Source organism: Gnatocerus cornutus, chromosome 1, assembly GCF_029298725.1.
Source record: "Gnatocerus cornutus isolate USDA-ARS CGAHR chromosome 1, icGnaCorn1.1, whole genome shotgun sequence".
NCBI classification, from domain to species: domain Eukaryota; kingdom Metazoa; phylum Arthropoda; class Insecta; order Coleoptera; family Tenebrionidae; genus Gnatocerus; species Gnatocerus cornutus.
In genome coordinates, this window is record NC_142233.1 from 7,527,499 (window position 1) to 7,546,113 (window position 18,615).

At 35.1% G+C, this 18,615-nt stretch overlaps 2 protein-coding genes across 2 annotated transcripts; both read right to left on the reverse strand.

Annotated features, from left to right (window-relative positions):
* Positions 1-7,750: 7,750 nt before the first annotated feature.
* LOC148180157 (uncharacterized) lies at positions 7,751-8,536 on the reverse strand. The gene is made up of 5 exons (XM_088030567.1): positions 8,512-8,536; positions 8,361-8,443; positions 8,074-8,283; positions 7,989-8,043; positions 7,751-7,932 (listed from the first exon to the last, which is right to left on the reverse strand). The coding sequence occupies exons 1-5, from the start codon at positions 8,534-8,536 to the stop codon at positions 7,751-7,753; spliced, it is 555 nt and encodes a 184-aa protein (XP_087886693.1).
* An 8,450-nt stretch (positions 8,537-16,986) lies between these two features.
* LOC148180158 (uncharacterized) lies at positions 16,987-17,375 on the reverse strand. Its single transcript, XM_088030681.1, has one exon. The coding sequence runs from the start codon at positions 17,311-17,313 to the stop codon at positions 16,987-16,989; it is 327 nt and encodes a 108-aa protein (XP_087886807.1). The 5' UTR covers positions 17,314-17,375.
* Positions 17,376-18,615: the final 1,240 nt, after the last annotated feature.

Consider the following 18,615-nt stretch of genomic DNA (forward strand, 5'->3'; position numbering starts at 1 on the left):
TCTGAGCAATTTTGATTTTGTTCTGCAGACAATTTTCTACGTAAGATTCGGCTACCTTGTCAGATCGCCATCCACCCAATTGCTTCAAAGATCTGGTGTCACCGCCGGATTCAGCTAAAATGGTTGCAGCACTTCTGCGGAAACAATGTCCTGTGTATTTATTTGCATTTGGTAACTTTAGAAATTCAGCAATTCTTGAAGGCATTTTCCCGAAAGTATTTTTTCCTACCGGCTGCGAAGTGCACTTGCCATTGTAATACGACAAAAACAGACTGTTAGTTTTCACGTATTTAGGTCGTAAAGCAACGTATTTGTTGTACAAAGCTATATAATCCATGGGACCATCGTTTGGGACTATTGTAAACTGCCTAGAAGTATAAGTTTTGGTCCTACAAATTTTCACTAGTAAGACTGATCCTTCAGTTGTCACATCTTGAATGGTTAAGTCGTGCAGCTCTTGACGACGACAGGCTCTGAATATCCCGAAAGCAGTAACAACCTAGAATACACAATTTATTAAATTAAATTTATTAAATAAAGAAGTAAAGAATAGCCTTAACCTTGACCAACAAATACACAAGATCGGGTGCCTTTACCATGAACTCCTGTATTTCTTTTTGCTGAAGTACCCAAGACTTCTTCCCTTCATCACCCACGGAGTTACTCTTCATATATTCAGTAATCATCAGAAACCGATATGTCAACGTTTTCTTTAATTTTTATCATTTTCTTGAGCTTCGAATAGATGCACCACAGGGAGGAAGGTTTGTAAATTTTTGACTACAAAGGAAGCACAATAATTTGCTGATTATTAGTTATTTAAATGCAACTTATTACCATTTGAGACAAGTATGCCATCACCAGTTTTTCATCACAGTTGCTGCCCGCGTTTTTCCTGCACCGCCACTCGCAAAACTTGTCATATTCTTTCACATACAAATCCTTTGATTTCTGGGGAATCAGTTTTCCTTGAGCAGCTTCAAATTCGTCTAAAATCTCTTCAGAGTAAACGTTATTTGCTTCGACAGTTTCCATTTTGAAAAAATTGTTTACAGCAGTGTCCATAACAACATCAAAATAGCCAACTATCAACACAGCACTAAAATTTGCATCGTCACAAGCGCTTGCAAGAAACTACTGATTCTTGAATATTTTAGAAATTATAAAATAGAATAAAACGTTGTATGTACCACGGGCATAATTGATTATGGCCCCCGGGAAATTAAAAGCCCTCCTTCGTCGGGCTTTAAACATTCCCGCGGGCCATAATCTTTTAATTATGCCCTTAATACATAAATAACTATTACTAAAATTAATAAGAAAGTATGTTATCGGAGTCGTTACTTTTTATTTGTTATTGCTTTAATATTGTAGGCGTTAAAATGAAGACAAGTGGTTCATCATTAAACCGCTTGTATTATTTTTGCTTGTTGCCTGCAAGTGTGTGAATTGCGATCTAACTTTGATGATTTTCTTCTTAACTTCGTCCACGGTCATCGAAGGACAGTATTCCTTTAAAGCTTCTGCGATTTTACAAGGGGCATCCTGCCTGGCATGTTTGTTCGAATAAAATCTGTGTTTCATATCGTACAAACAAGCATTTTCTTTGTATCGCTTAATTAAAGCCTCCGTAATTTTGCGATTCCATTCTATTGTCTTATGGTAATCTCGATGCAGAATTTTACTGTTGAGGAAAAACTCACAACAATCGAGCAAACCCTCAGACGCTCAACCTCCATGTAAGACAGTGAATCGAGTACCCTCTTGTTTCACATGAGATGGGCCACTGTCGTGGCACCACATTTGCACTGGTCTACTATTTTGGTAAATTCAACTTTCATTCAAATATACACAACTTACTTTTTCTGTCAACGCTTGATGTTGCTGGTATTTTCTCATAAACGCGATTTTTATCCGATCATAAATGGGCTCTGGGTTAAATTTTTTCTGCCATTGCATTTACGGTATTTGTACCCCATCTTTTTTAAAATCTTACACATTGTTGTTTTAGAATATTGAAAATATAATTCTTTCTTGACATGGTCAAACAAATCATCTAAAGTAAAATCTACATTATTCTTATGATAACTCAAAAAATTTTAGTGAAGTTTCTCCTCTATCTATCTCTCCATATTTACCGAAAATACGAACCACAATTTTATAAAAGCAATAGTCGGGTAGGCTTCCTAGGGTAGATACTAGAACCTACCATTTTCACTCGCCGTCAGACGTTATCGTAAGCACGAAGTACTCGCAGAACTTGCCATTTCGTATTTCAAGATAATAAGTAGAATACTAATTATTTTTTATTAAGTTCCTTTGAATAAATTTAAAATTCAAAATTTAAGTAATAACGAACATAAGAATAACAAAGTATTTCTAGAACCATATGGGATCTCATGATTTTACGTCTGCAATTTTTCTTCATATTACCATAAAGTTTTAAAATTCTATTTATGGTCATGTATAAAAGTAATTTTAATAAATTATATAAATCACTTATACATACAGGATGTTTTTAAAATACACTACCAAAAGTTAAACACGGTCTTTAGCAGCTTTAAGGAATAGAATTAACTATTTTTTAATTTTTTTCTAACGATTTAAAAAAAAACACCTTTTACTACTTACTTGGAACACCACTGATGAAAATATCCACCTAAAACAACAAACCTTGGAATCAAGGTTATAATCTGTAACCCAGTGGCGAACTGGAAATTTTGACCAAATATTTCATTAATTTTATCGCGACGAAAAGACTTATACATACCGCATTTTTGTCTATTGATTCTACTTGACTTCACCAATTACCGAGTTTTGTTTGCTAGTGTATTTCAAAAATACCCTGTATAATACTTTATACTTATAGTTTGTGTGGCAGTGACTTTGTACTATGGTGGACACTGAATATTGGACAAAATTGTATTTTAATTGTCATAATTTCTAAATCGAGCTTTACGGAAGACGTTTTTTTATAACCAAACTATTAATTTTTGACTCAGTTGTCATTGTGACATTTTAGCAATAATAAAATCACTCGGCTCCAAAAATCTTCGCCCATGACCAAGTGTTGTACCGCAAAACCAATTTTCGTTTTGTTGTGGGGGTGCATCAGTTGTTATTGGTGGCATATTGCAGAAAAATGTTTTCCGACGACCACTATAAAATATGCCACATTTCATACACTTTTCTCGTAGTGAAAATTTAAAATTGCAAACAATTTCAATGTGCAGACGAAGGAAGCGCATACCCGTGTGCAATGAAAAATTTGAGATCTCTGATTGACCGACAAGTGTGTGTTTTTAGATTGCACACAGGTTGACGCAGATCGGGCATTATCGGTATCTAACTTTCGGCGCAACGGCATAATTATTTTGTCCGCGGCTAGGTGCTCTGCCGAATGACATTTTAAGTTTTAACTTGACCAGAGATAACTTGACGTGTTTTTGCACCGTTATTAGCAAGTGGAAGAGCGTAAAATATAAACTTTAATTAAAAAAATAAATATTAACTCTGCGATTTTTGTGGTCGTCGGAAAAATATCGTGTACAACACGTGTTGAAAATTCGATTTCACACTCGTTTGCTTAAGCCAATTTTGCAAAACTCATTTTCAACACTTGTTATACAATATACTATTGCAATTTTTTTTTTATTTTTGTATTAACGTCAAATATATAGACAATAAAGCTAAAGTCCGTTTTTTTTTTTAAAAAACACCAACACCGCAATCTTCCCTTGCATTACAACCGGCAACGTTGCCTAGGGAGATTTTTTGTGAGAAAATAGTTGTCAAATTTTTGACATTTCTGAAAATTACGCAGTGTTTCCGTTAAAAACGTTTCTTTTACAGTTTGTTGGATTGCAAATGAAAGGATTTAATAGTGAAAAGACTCGGCATAGCCTGAAAGGTCGTTTTGTGTAATCAAATTGTCAATTAGGCAGCCAACCTATTTGATTTTAACACCAAAAAGTCACCATCGACGACGTTGCCGGTTGTAAAGTGGTGGGAGAGTGCGGTGTTGGTGGTTTTTTAATAAAAAAACAGACTTTAGGATTACATCGAGATTTTTTGAAACGACAGGAAAGTACTGTCCAAGATTCAGTGTCCACCATAGTTTAGTCACTTTACCAAGTAAGAACTTTTAACACATCTACTAATATCAAGAAATTTTCACTCTTGGGAGCTATAACTTTATACTAACAGTTTAGTAGTCGTACCTACAGTCGCGGACATAAAATCTTAGACATCAATGTCATCTAATTGTCACATCGTGTAAAACCCCATTTAGCATTTCAAACCTTACTTTTTTTGCATTGTCAACTTTAACAGAAGTACGAAACTGACAACTCTAAAACAAGGATGTCAAACTTGCGACCATTGAGGATCATCTGGGCTACCCAAGGTCCAAGCTCAAGCAACGTTATAAAACACAATTTGGCCTAGTTATTGTAAGAATTCTCTATTATACCAAATAAGCTAGGTTTTGAACAATTTTTAGCGGCCCCCAAAGTGTCAAAATCTTTTTGATTTGACCTATGTGTACCTTTTGTTACACACGCATGTGTTAAAACTGCAGGGCTATTCACATAACTGTACGACCTGCAAGTTCAAAAAATGCAACCCATTATACATATTTAAAGCAACCTTCGTTTTTAGTAAATTGAAATATATAAAATCGATCAATGATGCCTGCATGGTTGATGCTTGACATTTAAAAAAATCATGACACTGACATTGATTGTTCAACGATTTATTAAGGGGGTCATTTACGAAATCTGATTTGCAAACACTTTCCGGGATTGCAAGTTGCAATATTCTTATAATTACTTATCGGGAGATTTGCAATGGAATTCACAAACCGATTGCAAAGTATCAGCACCAATTACCAAACCAATCACCTTAATCTTAGCCTACATTGCAAATTTAAAATTATTAATATTATTATGAGAAATGTAAAAGTAATGTCAAATTATTTTGATATTAAAGTGTGTTGCTTTCCTGTTACGTTATACAAGATGGATAAAGGTATCAAAACCGATGGAGAAAAAATCTGTCTTCGTATTTTTCCGGATCTCTAGATGGTTTCTGTAGACATACATGAATGTAGTCAATAGCTCCAAGCACATTAGGGAACCCACAGCAAAGTCTCCCGTTTTGGCCAATTGCATAATATTGCTGTTTAATGTTAACGATGCTTTCGTTGTCTTCAGGAAATTTAATAAACTGTGGTGCAATTTCTATAAGGGAATCAACGAATGATCCTCGAATGATCCTACCTGTCGAAGCTTGAGAGATCTGGATTGTATTGCCTACTAACATTGAAATCCTCCACTGGCCAAAAATTCTAAGGCGACATAAAGTGGTGTATCAACATTAAAGGCTTTGGCCCGTTTTGATTTTCTGATTAAACGGTTTCCAATTAATTCTTTGATTTACAAAAAAGTTCTTTTCGTTATTCTCGTACTTTGAAATAATGTCAGATCTCTTCTATTTTGAATTCTTTATTTAAAGCCGTTTTTTCTTTGTCTTTGCTACTGCTATCAAAAATTTCTGCTACCACAAAGAGCCATTTTGTACTACAAATATTGGAAGTAAACGTGAAATTAGTTTTGCTGCATACATTTGTCCCATACTTACATCGACAATTATATTTTTCATAAAGTAGTAATTCTTCAAAATAAAGTTGCGGGAACCAAACGTGTGCCGCAAATTACAGATGCTTACCGAGAAATTGCAAATATTGTAAGACGATAAAAATGTGGTATTTGTAATAATGGTGATGACGTAACTAGGAGTCATTAATGTTGTAATTAAGAGCCCTTGGACTGGCTCAGTAACTGGTGCGCACTTCTGGTTGGGGTGAATGACACCAGAATGTGTAGCTTAAGGCAGTAAGGAATTAGGCGGTGAAAGAGAAGGTGGCCAAGAGGTGGAGAATTGGTCGTAGGTCGTAGGTGGAGAAGGTGGAAATTGAGTGTTGTGCGCTGTGCGGCGCCTGGATGGCTGATTTCCAGGATGCCTGGATGGCTGACTTCCAGGAAGTGTTCTGGATGGTAGATTTCCAGAATGCGCTGAGTGAGGGACATGTGGTGTCTGGATGGTTGACTTCCAGGCGGCCTGGATGGCTGACTTCCAGGAAGTGTTCTGGATGGTAGATTTCCAGAAAGCGAGGGGCTACATGTCGGGCTGGATGGCTTATTTCCAGAGGGCTGGATGGTTTACTTCCAGAGGGCCTGGATGGTTTACTTCCAGAAGGCCTGGATGGCTGACTTCCAGGTAGCGTGCTGGATGGTTAATTTCCAGTACGCGGGTGAGTACGGTAATGGTTGACTTTGCCGTACTCGAAGAAAGAAAAAGATGTCAAGATGTCACCAGGGTCGGAGTGAGAACATGGGTGTCCTTCCGTTGCAGAAAAAAGGGGTCAATGCCAGTAATCCGAGCCGTTAACCAGCGATGGGGCAGGGGGCGAAACTCCCCCGGTAAGTTATTTCATTAATAAATGATTAAGGCCGATAAGGCAGGTGGCAATATGTTTTGTTGCGAGAATTCCGTGACCATCAGCTTTTCTGTAAACATAGTGAATATCAGCCATTTCGTGATTTGTGTATTTTTTACTAGAGATGTTGATAATTTTTATAACTAAAATCGCTCCTAGGTAACAAACTGAATCTACTATTGAAGTCATTGTTAAAAAGTACACTCCGCGTATAAATTGCTACTACTTTTAAATGTTAATAACTCAAGAACGAGACCTTTTTGAATTTGACATTATAGGTTTAATATACTCTGTATGACTTGTAAAAGATGCTGTTAAAATTTGGCCAAGCATTTCAGAAATACCCTGTAAACCAAAATTACTGGACAATTTTTTCGAGCTAAAAGGTGCTTCCGACGAACCGTGAATGGCAAGAAAGTAGAAAATCTCCATGCGCTGTAGGCGCTGTAGACTGCACACATGTTCAAATATGTAAACCATTAAATCACGGGGATGAATATATTAACAGAAAAGGTTTAGCAACCCTTAACGTTCAGGTTACATGTGATAGTTCAAAAAAAATACAAGCCTTGACGTTCAGTGGCCAGGATCTGCAGTAAGCTCAATAATAAAACGACATCGAGGAAGTGCAGTATTGTTAGGCCATGAAGGTTATGCCGTAGCTCCGTGGCATGACACCTTTTAGGAATCCACGTAATGAACAAGAAGAGCGTTTTAATAGATTATTAAAAAAAGAGCGATGTATGTACCATTGAGAGATGTTTTGGTCAGTTAAAACAAAGGTTTCAAGTATTGCAATTTAAAGTTCGTATTCAATTATCAAATGTAGCCAAGTTTAATTGTATGCTGTGTAATTCTTCATAACGCAGCAAGATATTTGAAAGACCCGGATTTTGAAGAAGAAGATAATGTCATAGCAGAAGAAATTGAATAAAATCCAGGTGCAGTTCTGCATGAGAACGACAGCATAAGAAGAAATGGTATTTTTAGAAGGAATGAACTTGGAAGAATTATAATGGAAAGAAATTTAAATTAATTTATTATAAAGTATTCTATAAAAATATATAAATGTATACGTATTATTAATTTACAATCAATATAATAATTATAATTGGAGTTCAACATAAAAACCATTAAATTTGCATATTTTATAAATTGAAAAAAAAAAAGATTTTCTATCAGATGCGTGTTGTGTTATAGAAAAAGTGGAAGCTTCAGTATTCTGAATCGATGTCTCTTTTAATTTTTTTTTTAACAAATTAGTTCTAATTGTTCCAGTAGAACCAACCTTTGTAATTCACTAGTTGAAAGCTTTTTTGTTTCTTCGGTTTCTGGAAGATATTTACGCTTTTTAGAAGTTGTTTGGCTTGGAATAACTTCTGGTGTGTCTCGTTTTTCTCTTGCCATAGATAAGGTTCCGGCACAAATAGCGCCTAAAAAATATAGATAATATAATATTAAAGTACGATTGAAGTAAGCATTTTTTTACCTGGAATTTTTCCCAATGTTGGATTTTTGTCCCCTTCGATTAGATGATAAAATTCCTGTCCTCATTTGTTCAATTTTATTTTCTTGTTGCCTGTCCTTTTGATATCAGTTTTATTTTTAATTTTTACTTTCATATTAGTGATTTTTTTAGCTAACTGTTTCTTGGTGAAAGGTTTTCCAGTTTCATTTTCCCACTCATCCTTGATGTTTTTCAATGCTATGTCTTTTGCTTTTCTCACAGAAGGCACTTGAGATTTTTGCAAAACTATCTTAAATCGCTCCAATAACTTGACAAACTTGTTCACAATTTTATTATTTAAATTTTAAGTATTTATTGTTTTTCATTTGTGGCAAAAGTACAGTTGTTAAATGCTTTTTGGTTAAATGTTCCTGTGAAGGTTATGTTCCCCGATGTAAAACTCGATGCAATAGTCGTATTTGCCATTGTATTTGAGGCTGAAGGGATGTGTGACAACCTATTTTATTGGAAATATACAGGGTGTTATGGAAATGAGTTCACAAACTTAAACTGGTAAGAGAACTCACCATTTGCAACAACTTTTCTTAATAATTTTTTTTTTAAATCGCAATGCTTTTAAACTAATTTCCCCCCCCCCCCCCCCCTATAATTTGACGAGTCGCCCACCTACCATTAAATTGCTATAAAATTAAACAACAAAAAAGCATAAAAAAACTCTGCGTTATCAGTCCGCTTGTAAAACACTTTATTAATGACTATTCTAAACTAATTTGCGGTGGTGTTTAGAACTATTAAGTTTAACATAATGTAAAACATTTTGGGAATTTACAAAAAATTTATTCAAAAAAGTCATAACAGGTTATGAAATAAAATATACAAAATTTAACCGGTTACAACGCATCAAGATCTACAATTTTTTTTAGATAATTGTTTCCGTAAACGCATTTTGATTTTCGCTTTTTTCCGCCTTTAATTTGGCCAAGCGTTTGATATCTCTAAGCAAATTCACTTTCATTTCCGCAACGAGGAGGTTTTTGACTTAAACCTTATCACAACGTTTTGTCATAAAAACGACTGATCAGCTGTAATTAATTAAAAACGCTCAGTTTGTTGTGAATTTTTACAGTGTCAAAGTTATCAGATCGTTAAAGGGCAAAAGGTGGTACAAAATGGTTTATACCAACATGGAATACACGGATATGGTGCTCCTCTATGGAGAAGGTCGGGGTAAAGCGTCTGTACAATGTGCGTGTCCCAATGGTTAAATGTGCATTTTGAAAACAAGTGGATAGGTAGAAATGAACCAGTGTTGCATCCCCCTCGTTCGCCAGACTTAAATTCCTGCGATTTTTTTTTGTGGTTACATATGCAAGAGTTGGTGTACGCGAACCCCGTGAATTCAGTGGAAAAATTTAAAGAACGTGTGAATGCTGTGGCTGAAACAATTCTCTAAAACCCAGCGATAATTGTGAGAACACCAACTTCAATGACCCGGAGAATTCAGATATGCATTAACAGTGAAGGACGGCATTTTGAACATTTTTTATAAACAAATTGTTCAATTGGGTTTTCGTGAATTTATTACTGTTTTTTTTTCCTACAAACAAATAAGCAACAAAGTATCAACCTGATGTAACCACTCGTTTTTATGAAGCAATGGTTTTTGTCGCATAGACGAAGGGTAGTATCTTTAATGCATCGGCGGGTAAAGTTTTTCACAGCAAATTTTCATTGATTTTTAATTTGAAAACGAAAGCATTTTGGAACTTTTTTCATTAAGAAAAGTTGCTGCATATGGTGAGTTCTCTTACTAGTTTAATTTTGTGTAGTCATTTCCATAACACCCTGTATACAAGATGATATATACAAGTGGTAACTTAAGTGTTATTGAGAAGTAAGGCAAGCGCCCTCTTCGAGGTTGAATTTAAGATGGGGCTCTCTGAGGGTCTGATGATTCCTTTTTGAAGTATGGACTCGAATTCGGTTTTGGCGATCTTGAGTCGTTCTGGTGGTAGACTGGCGGGTTGAGATTAGGGGGCCCGGTGTCGTGCGAATGTGATGCTGTGTAGCATGTTCGATGGGTTGTCGCTATGTTGCGGTTTGCTAAGGTCGGAGTACTCGCGGAGGAGCTGGTGATACACGGTGTTGTCGGAGATCACTTTAACACTGTTATCGCTTCCGCTCACACGCGATCCGGAAACTTGTAGGCCTGTTACCTTGTCCAACATTGTCTTATTCCGGGAATGGATCAGTAGGTCGAAGAATGAGAGAAAATCGATTCCGATGATGGGTTTTGCGACATCGGCGATGATAAACTCCCATTTAAAGTCTCGACGTACTGAAATTGTACGCAGCCCATAAGTGTCAATTGTCGTGTTGTTGGCTGCATAAAGTTTGTAACTAGTTTTTGGGGGGAATTTTTTACACAGACACATCAGCACCAGCGTTAATGAAAAATTGTTCTTTTGAAAAGTGGTCGCTGACATAGATTCGGTTGATCGCTGCTGGAGGGAGATATGGGTCACTCGCAGCGTTCAGTGACTCAGGTTGTCGTTAATCACACTTAATTGTCTTGTCCCCATGTCTCTTGTGGTACCAGCAGACGTGGGGGGTTGATTGATCGGACTGTTGTTTGAAGCAGATGGTGATGATCTGTGGTGGCAGAAGGGAGGAATTTTTGCCGTGATTCGTTTGATGTTTTGTGAGGGTGGTGGAGGTGGTGTGTCAGGCATAGTGTGGATTAAGCTGAGTGTCGACTAAGTTGAATGTTTGTCTTGTTTCAGGCAAATTTAAGATTTTGTGTTTATGAAAAAGCTTCAGTTGTAAACTATCCCTTCGGCTACAAAATTGATTTATGGTAGCTTTCCCGCCCTTTTACCCACTAGACAGACCTCTCTGGTACAGAGAAAAGAGATGTCACTGCCAGACAAGGAAAACATGTTTTGAATATGAAATTTTCGAAAGACGATTTCTCGGAAAATATTAACTTTAAAAAAAATCTGTTTGGTCGACATTATGTAAAATTAGCATGTGGAATGCTAAAATTTATTTCGTTTTCAGCCAAGTTTTCGTATTTAATTAATCAAAAAGTCATTAAAGAATCATTTTACAAAAATTATATATAGCATTCCACATAGTGCACGTTGAACAGATTCATATGCAAAAAACAAAGCAATTTGCTCAAATAGTTTTCGAGTAATCGTGTTTGGAAAAATACATTGAAAACTGAAATTTGATAGAGATTCCTTTAAGTTTAAGATTCAACCAAGGTTTTACTCCCACAATGACATTTTGCACTAAAAGCTCTTTTATACCTTATAGGCAAACAATTTTTAATGTATTGAAAACTTAAAGATAATCAAATACAACCAGCATTTTTTAAATTAAATCTAGGTACTAATGCAAATTAATATTTTGTCATATTCTCATTAACTGCTGTAACATTTAGCAAACGCCTGGGCATACTTGACACTTGTCTAGTAAACTCAGGAGTGATTTGCTGCCAAGATTCAAGTATTTTTTGTCTCCGTTCGTCAACATTTCTTGGTCTAAAATTATGCTGCTGACTTATATAATTCAACATTTTCCCCCCACACATTCTCTACCGAATTTAGATCTGGGGTGCGATTTTGTTTCTCGATCGAAGTGATAAATTATGACTTGCGATAAATGTCATTGCGTAGCTTTTAAACTTTTGTTTGCATTTATTCTTTGTATATCAGCTTATGAAATGCTCAAAAGTTTACAATTACCTTAATTTTAAGAACTTTAACTCGGAATTACGATTATTACGGTTGTCTCCAAAATTTATCACTTCATTCAGAGCTATCGAGAAAATATCACTTCATGAAGACTTGATTTAGTGACAGAATCGAGAAATATCACGGAAATGTAGCATCTCAACCAATCAGCAAACGAGATTTTATCGCTATCGAGTTTTTTTCGATAGAGAAACAAAATCGCACCTCTCGACTCTTTGAACACCAAGCCAATACATTTATTCTTTGCAGTTGCATAAATTCGTTGACCAGACGAGTTCGATGTATTGGGCAATTATCGTCTTGAAAAATAAAATTGTTTTTAAAAACAGGACGAACGGATGGCAACAAACATTCCTCTAACAATCGGCGGTATACAACAGCATTTAGTCTTTCCTCTATAAAAATACAAACACCTGAACCTCTAATGCTCATCTAGCACCAAACATTTAGCTTAAACCGACCAGCTTGGTTGGTTCTTTTCACGTAACGCGGGTCGTATCCTCTTGGGCGATAAACTTTTATTACACCATTGGGGCTGGACTGAAAGGTTTTTTCATCAGAAAAGACTACGTTGTTCCAGAATTCGTTTTGTCGCGTTACATATTCTAAAGCAAACTGCAATCTCTGTTCCTTATTTTCATCAGTTAGCCAAATTTTATTAGAGGCCAACGATTTCTCAGATCTAATTGGTAAACTCTGCGTTGACCTGTAACGCTAGACCCTGAAAATGCTGTTGCCTGCACAGCGTTGACCACTGTTTCAAAAGGATTTCTCCTTAAAAAATCTAGAAGTGGGTTGTCTTGATTAATATTGGAAATTCTTGTAAAACCTGTTCCCCCTTGTGAATTATAGTTCCATTTTCCCGATTTTTTTTCCCCAGCAAAACCGTATTTTTGTGTACTCCCAAGTTCATTCGCAATTCTTCTTCTTTTTGAAAAGGATTCAGTTGAGGCATATTTAGAACTGACATAAGATAATGACATAAAGTTGATTGATAGAAGTTTATAATTGACATTTTCATTTAGTCTAATTTACACTATGAAAATTTGAGTGTCCTAGTTTTTTATGAATACGATGGTACTTCTGCCAAAGTATCCGTAATAATGCAATTTGTAGGATAGCACTCTTTTTTCGCCAACATAATTTTTTGTAGTATTTTATTTACTACAGACTAAAATCAGAAGAAAAAAATTAAAATTGAAATTTTTAAAGTAATTTCATGATTCTACTTAAAGGCAGATAACTCGCGGTATGTATCCAACTTTGCAATAGTTGTAATTGTTGTTACTGCAGTTATTATGGTTTTTCTATGTAGAAGGAAGTGATAAATTTGGTGTATCAGTTTTAGAGGAATCGTTAAAAATATCGGAATACCTTTCACTAGAGATCATAGCGCTTAATTTGTTTTTTATTATTTCCATTTCATTTTCTACGAATAATGAAATTTCTGACATGAAATCAACTGCCCTTTTGATTTTCTAAACCTTATTCACAACACTAAGTCATTTACTAATTTAGACTTTCTTAAGACTTTATATTGTCATTTAATAAGATCTAAATTGGAGTACGGAAATATGGTTTGGTCTCCAATCTACAACGTGTATATTGATGAGCTGGAAAGTATACAATGTCGTTTGTTAAAAGTATTGTATTTAAAACAAAATAGGGTTTATCCTGACCGCGGCTGTAACCACGACGATCTATTAAAAATGTTTAAATTTGTTTCACTTGCTTATAGACGCATAATGTCTTGTGTTGCTTTTGTATATAAACTGTTCAAGGGTGTCATTGATTCAAGTAATTTACTTGCTCAATTTAAATTATTAGTGCCTTCATGTTGTACACGATCCCGTGCGTGTTTCTACTTAAGTAAATGCAACACAAACATCGGCAAGATGTCTCCAATTCAAACCGCTTCAACTAACTTCAACGTTATCGCCCACAAATGTGATCTGTTCTGTAGCAAACTTAATGAGATCCTATCGCTAGTTCAGTAACGTTTATCAAAGCCTTAAGGCTAACTGCGTGATCAAGCGCAGCTACAAAGGTCTGACGTCTACACCAGAAATATATTCATTTTATTTTATTTCATTTCAATTTGTAGTTATTTTTAGTTGTACTTTATTATATTCTCCAGTTGTTTTCTGTCACTTTTCTCTAGATAACATTGCTTTTTCTTGTTCTGTAATTTTGGTTTTCTTTTTGTTTTTTTTTTCTGGTAATTGGACCTTGGCCTGTCTGGGGAGACAATAATAATAATAATATTAATAATAATAAACAACGCGATAGTAAACCACATTTCACTTCATTACCTCACATTACCTAACCAACAAAGAAACTACTTATTTAAAATTTTAATTGTTAAAGATTTAACTTCATATTTTCGAAATTCAACACTTCTTGATGTTATTTCAACACGAAATGTAAATGTCTCATCAATGTTTACAAATTATGACGTTCCTGTCAAATTACTGCCAGACATGTCAGCAACTTTTGGGGTTTAAAACTGTCCGTGTAAAGTACATTCCTCGACACAGTTTTTGGGTACAGTCCCAAATTTTGGGCCAAGTTTGACATTTGGATCTCGCTAAGGTTTGAAATGAAGTATAAAAAAAAATGTTTTTTTTTGTTCCTTCAGCTCATTAAAAATTGTATTGCGGTCAGATAGGCAGGCATAGGCAGCTGAAATTCACAGAGCTAGTACACAGTACTATTCAGAACACAAATTGATTAGTTTAAAAGCGGAGCAATTCGGAGCTTTTTTTGTAGGTCAAAAAATGTGCGCCAGTCATCAAAGAATGAGGATTTATGACATGGCAATGCAATTTATTTTATAAACCAATGCATATACTACGTTTAAGATTTATAAAAACTGACATTTTTTGTGGCGGGCGGTGTATATGAGAGTTGAGTGTATGTGATAAGTTATGGTTGTTAACGAAAATTGGTAATATTTTAGTGCTTAGAGAGAATTGTCGAAATTAATTTGTCAAAGTGACATTAGCCAAATACTTAATTTGTTCAACTGCAAAGCGATGTTTCTCATCTTATTATGTAAATTGTTTGGTATATACCATTTGTTCTGTGCTATGTGCGGCGCGGCGAGTGGAACAACATTATTCGCTGTCGAATTGCAGATGTGATTTGTAATTGTTATGTTTAAAGGGGCTTAAAAAGGAGATTTTATCAATGTTCAGAATAATTTCTGTTTTTTTTAAGTAATTTTAACGAACAAGATTAGGTGTGAATGAAAGGACTTCATTCAAAATAGAGGCCATGATCAATTGTTTATTCACAAAGATTACCTACCCATTGCATTGCCTCTTCTGGTGGTTAATAAATTTGCGATTAACTTGCATTAAACCTTGCTGTCTGTTTAGAATTACATTTTGCGTTTACTAACACCCTTTCTTCCCTTGATCAAAATGATAACTTCAAGATTGAACGAGGTATGCTCAGGACGAAGAACAAAATATGCTATTGATGTCTAAATTTGTAGTAAATCATAAAGAAAAGCAGATTTAAAACAATTTTCATTCTCACTGTCACCTTTGCGTTTAGCTCTCCAGTTTTGACAAAACAATGCATGCGAGTCATAAATTGAAAAATATCCCCAAGTGGTACATTTTAACTCATGAGTTTTGTCAAAATTTGTGTACAGTCCCAAAATTTGGCCCGATTGAGACCTTGGGAGCTCAGATAAAAAATAAACACAGTTTAATATTGGACACTAAAGAGCATATACAAAACGTACATTTATGGTAAATGATTTTAAAAACAAATTCCTGAGTGACACGGAGTCTTGAAAAATACTGCAATTTTAGTCAGATTTACGGTTTCTTAACTTTAAATCAAATTTACATTAGAAATCATTCTTTTTTGAATGATTCTTTGTCGCATATTTTCTGTTGTCGTTGGTGGGTAAACCATGTCTTTGATTGTTCCTCATGTAAAAAAATCCATCGGCGTTAAATCTGAGGATCGAGCTGGCCAAGCTACAGGACCCCCACGACCAATCCAATGATTGCCATATTTGGCATTTATAGCTTCTCTGGCTATTTGCGCATAATGTGGTGGAGCTCCATCTTGCTGCCACCAAATATGTTGCCTTAAATTTAGGGGTAAATCTTCCCGGAATGGTTGGTAACAAAATTTGCATATCTTGGACCGTTTAAATTTGAAAAATGCTGATCAAAAAAGAATGGTCCTATTAAGTGATTGTCAATGATTCCACCCCAAACGCTGACGGTCCACTAATTTTGATTGATTTGTTGTCGCATTCAATGTTTATTGACATTTCCGTTGCTTCTATAATGCATTCACGAATCTTTTTAGACCGCAGCAAGCCATGGAGATCTAGTAACTTGGTTGGTAGTCAACCTTAGTGAGCTAAAGTTTCCTGAAAATCACTGACATTCTTGATGTCAATTTGGGTTGTCACCTATTTAAGGTTATAAATTGTGTCTGAAAACAATCCTCTGTTGCCAGCTTAAATATCATCAAGAAACATTATTATTAAACTAATGAATTAACAACCATTTCAGAATGTGATAACCTTATTGAATATTAAGTTGAATATTAAGTTAAGTTTAGAAATGATTTTTCAACGAATGTAATAAGTAAAAATAAATGGAAGATTTACTGCTGGAAATTTGATGATAGATACATTCCAATAGCAAGAAGTTCTTCTCGTAGTCCCAGCAAGAGAACACAATCTCAATTCTAAATAAAGTAAACTTTGGGGAATTTTGTTGGTTAAAAGTTTAAGAATTGGCAAATTGTTCCATAATTTTCTAGTATATTTCCTCGAGAATTGTCCATTTTTTCTTCATAGGTATGCTTTAAGGCTAAAATCTTTTCCGACAACGACAATCCTCTGGCAATTTGAGTAATAAAGTTGATAGTTATTTTCACGTACTAATAATTTTGATATTTTTCTACTGTTCAATCTCGACATCCATTATTTCATTGTCCAAATCTGAACCGTCATTATCATCTTCTGATTCTGAATCAGATTCGCCCAATGAAATAATGAATGGAGGTATATTCTCAAACGTTAAATTTCCCATGTGTTTTTTCCAATCAGCCAAAATAAGTTCGGTACAATGTCTACTAAAATTTTGCCACATCTCTGGAGTACATTTGGAAAGGGCCTCAAGCCATAAATTTTCAATCTTGTCTTTCGATGAAGGTCAAGAATTTATATGCTTGTTATAGAAGGACTTACAATACCCCCACGCCATTTCAATAGGGTTGTACTAACAATGATATGGAGGTAATCTAAGGACCTCATGACCACTTTCCCGTAATGTCTCGTGTGTCAAAAATCGTTTTTCCCTAGCAGTTCTAAAAGGTTGAACTAAATCCCAAACTTGTTTTTTCGAAAATTTTTGATCAAAGTCAATACTGTGATTACTCAACCATTCCTGCATTTGACTTTTTCTGCTAGAAAATGTGGGTGGTTTGTCCAACTGCACCGAGTGGTATGGTGCATTGTCCATTACCACCACACATTTCCGTTGCAACTTGTCCAAAGCAGGAATAAGCTGGTTAACCACCCAATTTTGAAAAAGTGTCCCGTTCATCGTTTTGTGATAATCTCTGTCGTTATTTTTCGAATTTAATAAAAAGTTACATCCTTCTAGAAAACCCATATGACAACCCGCATGCAATATTGTAAATCTTGAACCCTCACTTGTAATTTTGCTGGCGAATGGAAGAACCGTTTTGATACACCCAGGTTTCGTCGAGGTACACAAATGTTACATTTTCACAAGAATTTTGAATTTGAAGAAATTTTCTTAAAATAGTTATTTGTGTACCAAGGCCAAAAAGTGGTTCTTTTTGGCCGAGCCTTTTTTTAATGGCCGAGGCGCTAGCCGAGGCCAGAAAGAAGGCGAGGGCAAAATGTCACTTTTTGGCCGTGTTACACACAAAATTTTTTAGGCGACATCATTAAGTTTACAAGTTAATTAATTTTTATTTATGATTTATTGATTTAATCAATTATAACAACTGAAAAATTGTAAATATTTATGAATCCTTCAGAAAAGTTCATATTTTCCTTATTTACATTTGCAGTTTCAGCACGTGTAGCTTCACAATTTGTATGAATTAGGTTTAATGTTTTTTTTAATCTTGTTGCAAGAGCACTGCTAGACATGTTCATTTTTAATAATTCAACACGTCTTTGTTGCACTTTACAGCGGTTTGTCGATTTGATTTTACCCAAATAATTATAAAATTGGGGGTAATATCGGTATCTTGACGTAATATGCAAAACTATGGATAGATGGCGCCACCATAGATCGGCCGAAAATGTTTGCGGCCAGAAAAGACTCACTTTTAGGCCGCTTTTAAGGCCTAAAAATTTCATTTTCAGTTTAAGTCGCCTAAAAAAGTAATTTTAGCTGCACATAAAATTTTGCGACCGTTCACTTCCTTGTGTTTGTAACCCATAGACTTAATAATTTTGAAAAGTGTTGTTCTCCCTCCCTGAAATTCTAATTGTTCACGCGCGTCGCCAAAAGTTTGTCTAAGGTAAAATATTGTTTTTTTTTTTCGTTATAATGCCAAATGAGTCGTTGCAGATCTTTTCTAAACACAAAATCGTCAAAAATTTCTGTGGGTTTTCTTTTGCCAGAGGATGAAGTTGCCAAATTTTCATTTTTTGTTAGTAGAATTTTTGAAACGGTTGCACGGCTCACCTAAAAAATATTTTGAAAAGAGAAATCGGCGGAACTTTGTAGGGTACGGAAAATATAGTTGTCACCCTTAAACTTATCTGTTGTGGTGTTAGATCGTCTTAATTGCTTGTAGCACTTCTTAATAGCTAATTTTATTTGTAAAGAAATGACTTTAGGCATTTTGGCAATAATTGCTTTGAC

What these genes read in the sequence shown, in the direction of transcription:
- LOC148180157 (XM_088030567.1), bottom strand. Translation starts at nt 8,536, where the DNA reads ATGGTGAGTTCTCTTACCAGTTTAA. An exon ending in CAGGAACATTTAACCAAAAA is followed by an intron (nt 8,284 to 8,360) that starts GCATTTAACAAC and finishes ATTGTGAACAAG; the next exon opens with TTTGTCAAGTTATTGGAGCG. An exon ending in ATATCAAAAGGACAGGCAAC is followed by an intron (nt 8,044 to 8,073) that starts AAGAAAATAAAA and finishes AAATGAGGACAG; the next exon opens with GAATTTTATCATCTAATCGA.
- LOC148180158 (XM_088030681.1), bottom strand. Translation starts at nt 17,313, where the DNA reads ATGAACGGGACACTTTTTCAAAATTGGGTGGTTAACCAGCTTATTCCT.